Raw genomic sequence first — 6,006 nt, 5'->3', positions numbered from 1 at the left:
AAGCCATTCACAAAATGTGAGCGCGTGAGTGTGGGAAACATACATGTACTGCCACACCCTTCCCCCACTCCCTGTCATACACCCGTAAACATACGAGCATGCGTGTATATATATATATATATATATATATATATATATATATATATATATGTTTAGATGTTTCTATGCGTGTGTACATAAATATGCCGAACGTACACTTATACATATACATATATGGCTATATAATTATTTTATTGAATGTAAACATAATGAAGATGTACGGGTGTGTGTGCGTGTGAATCTTTGCTTATGTGTGTGTGTGTGTGTGTGTGTGTGTGTGTGTGTGTGTGTGTGCGTGTGTATCTATGTATTTGTATATATATATATTTAATGTGTGTGTGTATATACACATACACACGCATATTCATATGCATGTGTGTGTATATATATATATATATATATATATATATACATGCACTCTATAGACAATCATCTGCTTGGAATTTGCAGTGTTTTATAACAATGGGAGAGGGCTGTGAGATTCCGTCGTTGGATGGTCGGGGTGGTGGTGCTGTATGAATATTTCGGGTATGTGTGTGTGATGGTAAATGTAGTGGCTGTGGTAGTGGTGGTAGCGGTAGCGAGAATAGCGGGTGTAGCGGAGGGGGGTACTAATGTATTGGGTGGGCGGGTTCAAGTGGTATTTTTTTACTTCTGTTATGTGGAGGGTGAGAGATGAATTTCGGGGTGTTGGGTTTGGTGGATATCACTTTTGAGGAATTTGCGTGCATACGTGTGTGCATGTGTATGTGTGCATGTGTGTGTGATGTGTGTTTGTGTTTGTGTTGTTTGATATATATATATATATATATATATATGTACATGTATTTGTATGTCTGGATATGTATACGAGAATACAAATATACCTATATATATAAAGAGAGACGCAAAGTTTGGAAGAATTGAAAAGAATCTTCGGACGAAACAGAAGCTCCGAGAAAGTACCTGTTGACGAGAGAAACTTTCTGAACAATAATAACTTGTTACTACACCACTCCGACATTAACTGCAACAACAAATATTACCAATATCGACAACAACATCAACTATACCAATAATATTAACAAGGACCCAGCGTATATTTTGGGTACTTAAAAGATATTGCAGTCTGTTTCTGTGTGGTTTTTCTCCTTCCAGTCTTATTATTATTATTGTTGTTATTATTAATAATAATAATACTATAAACACACGTTTGGGGTAACTTTTTAGATAACTCAGGTTCACCTCTCAAGCTCCCATAAAACCCCGCTACTTAAACCAAACGAGACGAAACCCTAAAGAACTTTCATACTTCCATTGTGTATCTCTGAACTCTACTGTCCTATAGTAAATTATATTAATCTATATTCCAAATATAACATACTTTACGGCACTACACTGTATAACACAAAGAAACACGCTGTGTTGTTATATATACTGCAACTCCACGGTTTGTTTTTGCATCTACATCTCAGCTGAGATTCAGCGTCCTAACTGTGATTCACCGAAACAGATTCAACAATGGCCACTCCATCAATACTGTACTGCTTCTTAATCTATGCTGTCGTGCAAATCATCTCTGGACATCAGGCTCGTGTGCCGTACAGGGTGTCAAATCTGATGAACGTCGTTCTTGTAAGTATCACATTTATTATTATCATCATCATCATTATTATTATTATTATTATTATTATTATTATTATTATTATTATTATTATTATTATTATTATTATTATTTCCTTTTTTTTTTCTTCTTTCTTCAAATATTCTTCCATTTCTCGCCGAGTGTTTTCCGTACACCTAGGGCAGAGAAACTCGTTGTATGCATTCCCAGTTTACACACGCAAATTCACTGGTAAAATATGTATGTAAAAAAATTAATAAATAAATAAATTCATGAATGGATGTTGTTTTCACAGCGATAATGCTCTTCTCAGTACTTGAGTCGTTCCAGTTAACACGATTTATTATTATTATTATAATTGTAATTATTATTATTATTATTATTATTATTATTATTATTATTATTATTATTATTATTATTTGCCTTTCATCCTTTTGGGATTGATAAATTAAGTACCAGTGAAACACTGGGGGTCGATGTAATTGACTAGTCCCCTCCCCCAAATTTCAGACCTTGTGCCTGTAGTAGAAAGAATTATTATTATTATTATTATTATTATTATTATTATTATTATTATTATTATTATTATTATTATTTACTTTTAATCTGCATGGTTGTTATAATTAGTCGCCGAAACACATTCAGCGTCCTAGGGCGAGTGAAGGATAAGAGATGTTACAGTATGACTGGAAGCTTCTCTGAGACATGGTTATCCTGGGATATTATCTAGATGTTTCTGACACCCCGTTCTTATCATACTAAGGACACCCACAATAACAAGAACAGTTCTCGCTTTAAGATGCGAGATCTTTTGTATTTCTGTTTCCAGGTCCTTATATCTACTCAATTTGTCAAATTTCCTTACAGATATATTTTTATCAGTAGGGACACTCATCTTTCTACTGAGTTGGAGTCTTTGGCTCATCGTGAAATTGTATCTTTATTGTTTTATTTTTCTATAAATATTTCCATAATCATTGCTCTGATCAACTTCCTGGCCTAGTAATTGCTTTCATTTCCTTTAAACATGTTAACCAGCTTCTCTTTCCAAACATATCGTTTCTCTTTTGAGCTCCCTGCTCGTCATAAGCCTTTATATTCTAACGGCTTCTTTCCTCGAACTGCTGTCCTCAGAAACTCATTATCATCGTTTTGTTTTCATCTGGTCTACAATATTCGGTCCTTTAAGCTTTCTGTCAATCAACTTCTTTTGTTTTTGTAAGCCCCTTTAAGCCCCTTCTTTATATACTACAATGACCTCAAGCCCTGTTCGGGGAAAAGTCGTATAAAAAGAATAATAATGCGTCGAACTGCCAGAATAGTCGAACAGAATTCTTAACAGCATTTCTTCCGGTTCTTTACGTTCTGAATTCAAATTGTACCAAGATGGGAAATTATCAGGAATCATATTATTATATTTAGGTGCACTCCTCCGCATTGTAAGTTCAATTCTTGTTTCCCTCATCTCAGTTGGGTACCCCAGGTTAACAAACATAAAAAAAAACTCTTGAATACCATCACAAAACTCACTGAGTGATGAAGACCGTTTTCTTTGGTATGTATATGAGATTACTCGCGGGGATATACTCACACATACCGTTTATAATATAGGGTTATGCAAAGCGAGATTCTTAACCACACAGCCTAAAGGGAATTGATTCGAATGAAATTTGGTTGCTATTTCTAGCATGTCCAGCGACCACGAATACCTTTCCTTGTTGATTCGTCACTTGTTTTTAATGTTGTTTTCCTTTGTTACTAAGATACAAAGACCGTACACTGAAATTTGAGTTATATTTCGCTATTAATGGTTAATCGGCAGCGCAGGTTCTCAACGTGTGTGGTACCACCCCTAGGGGCGCGCTGGGTATATCGAAGACTTTAGGGGTAGTGAATGGGGTGGTGAAGTAACATAATTAACATACTAAATTTCACCTATAGCAGTAATTATTATACATAATAAAACTAGTAATGGTTATTAAAATGAAATGAAATCTCATCAAGCACAGGGAAGTCATTAACTTGCAATGTATGAAGTTAATTTACAGTTTCTGTCTTTATTAATTTCTTTTTTATCTGTTCACTGTTAAAAGCTCATGCAATCCATTTTTAGAGCAACATTTATAAACTGTCATCCATGTCAAATTAGTTTAGTCGTGATATCTCACTCACCACTTAGATGGGTGCAAGGCGTAACAACTACGTAGAAAGTGGGGCGCTACAGACAAAATGGTTAAGAGCCATTGTTCTACTGATAAAGTATTTATAGTCGGATTTACTTTCCTGTTGCTCTTCACCTCATAGGATACATTGAAGAGAAGGGGAGTAAAACAACTGCTTTCGATGGGAACCTGATCGATCTGAATCGATTTAAAGCATTCAACTGAGTCTACTATCAACATATACAGATGATCTACACTACAGTCAATTTAAGTCTGTTTTTAGAGGCTGCATCGCTTCAATATACAGCAGAATCTTAAAGTGGTCGGAGTAAATGGTCGCTTAACAGAACTGTTTCGATTCACGTGCGGATGTCTATCAAGATTCATTGTTCAAGTAGCGGTGTTAAGGAGCATACTTAACTTCGAAAAGTGAGATGTTTGGAGTAAGAGACAGAAAGCAGGATAAATCAGCGGACTCGACAACTGGGAAGGGACATCCATGCCCGTCTGCGTCATGGATCACTGGATTGAGGGACTTGGTAAAATGCTTGAGGTACAATTCTAATCAAATTTCCAGATGAATAGAAACTGAGGTGATGTTACAAGCAAGGTGGCCGTTGGGTGACAGTGTGGTTGTAAGTTTTTAGTCAAGAAGAGTATTTTCCTCTGTCCTGTGGCTATGGTGAAAACCGTTATGTGGCAATCAAGCCAGAATGTCCCTCAAGCTCTCGTTGATTTTTTCAAGTTCTACTTGAAGAGGGAGATGAGTGTTTATCAAAAGATGGGTGAAAGTAGTGAACATGACCTGAGTGAATGGAGCTACACTCAACTGAGAAATGACAACCAACAAAACACCTTTTAAAGTCACAGTAATCTTGGATCGGTGGTGTTCCTTAATAGGTACTAGGTGGTGGTCTATATCTTCGACGATGCAAGTAATTCATCTGTAGATTGTGAACCACTTTTTCTGGGTTTTTTCGTTCTCTTTCCATTTATCTGATTTCAGTATAAACTGTTAGAAATTTTGTAACCTGTCATTAACTTGTTCTTTCATTCGTCGCCCTTTTATTTAAATCATAATAATGTTTTTTCTAAATAAATAAATAATTATTAGTATTGGCATTTCGTCTATCTTTACGTTCTGAGCTCAAATTCCGCCGCGACTGACTTTGCTTTTCATCCTTCCGGGATTGAAATAAGTACAAGTTGAGTACTGTATACGACTTTCCCCACTTCCTCGAAATTCCAGGACTTGTTTCTATAGTAGAAATGATTATTATAATTATTATTGTCATCATCATCATCATCATCATCATCATCATCATCATTATTATTATTATTGTTCAGTAGTTTTATTTTTATGACGTGCTTTCACTTCACTACCGAGCGCAGCTCTGTGTGCCTTGGGTATGTGCTGTGGTTTGCTGTGATGCTCTTATGGTTACTGTATTGAAAGTGTTTTGCGTAGGATGTGTGCAGTGCCCAGTAGTGCAATTTTCTGTATGTTATAGATATTTGTAAGTCATGGTGGTTTTGTTATGTATTTGTCTGAATCTATTCCCCGATATTCAGAGGTTTGTTTCTGCCCAGGTACTTTTATAACTGTTTCAACATCTAACTCAACGGAATTTGAGTTTACCAATTTCCCTTTCTTCGAAGTGGCCTTGGAGCATTTATCAGGACCAACGCTATCCTGCTGTCATCACTAAATACTTTTACAATACATAATAGGTCTTCAAGCTCATCATTGTCGTTGCTAATAAACTTTTAAGCCATTCTTATAAAACTGATAGCTTGTTTTCTTGTTGTCAATTTTATAACCATACTATTGTTACTATCGTTACCATTATTTAGTAGCTTTATTTTTATTACGTGCTTTTGCTGTACTGCCGAGCGCAGTTCTTTGTAATTTGGGTATGTGCTGTGGTTTGTTTAAGTGTTGCTATTTTTACTGTATTGAAAGTGCCTAACATAGGGTGTGTGCGGTGTCTAGTAGTGCTATTTTCTGTATGTTATATACATACATAAGTCCCGTTTTTGCTGCTGCTGTTGTTGTTGGTACTATGTTATTGATTTATTGTTTTTACAGCCTCAAAGGTATATACCCGTCTGTCCCACGCTCGATCACGTATGCGGCCGTGTCTGGAGGAAAGGCATCTACATACAACACATCTGCTCCTGTCCAGGCAAAACACAATGTTC

At 36.0% G+C, this 6,006-nt stretch overlaps 1 protein-coding gene across 1 annotated transcript in view; it reads left to right on the top strand.

The window, feature by feature from the left end:
- Positions 1-934: 934 nt before the first annotated feature.
- The window catches only part of LOC106874624 (U-scoloptoxin(11)-Sm2a), a 7,870-nt gene continuing 2,798 nt past the window's right edge, over positions 935-6,006 (top strand). Inside the window, exons 1-2 of the mRNA XM_014922419.3 lie at positions 935-1,653; positions 5,894-6,006. The exon at positions 5,894-6,006 is cut by the window's right edge and continues 271 nt beyond it. Coding sequence (XP_014777905.1) covers positions 1,540-1,653; positions 5,894-6,006 — 227 coding nt within the window. The 5' untranslated portion in view covers positions 935-1,539. The remainder of the gene's footprint in view (positions 1,654-5,893) is intronic.

This window comes from Octopus bimaculoides, chromosome 23, assembly GCF_046866305.1.
Source record: "Octopus bimaculoides isolate indiv1 chromosome 23, ASM4686630v1, whole genome shotgun sequence".
NCBI lineage: Eukaryota > Metazoa > Mollusca > Cephalopoda > Octopoda > Octopodidae > Octopus > Octopus bimaculoides.
Note: the sequence above shows the minus strand (reverse complement) of the source record. Positions and strands in the feature narration are given on the sequence as shown.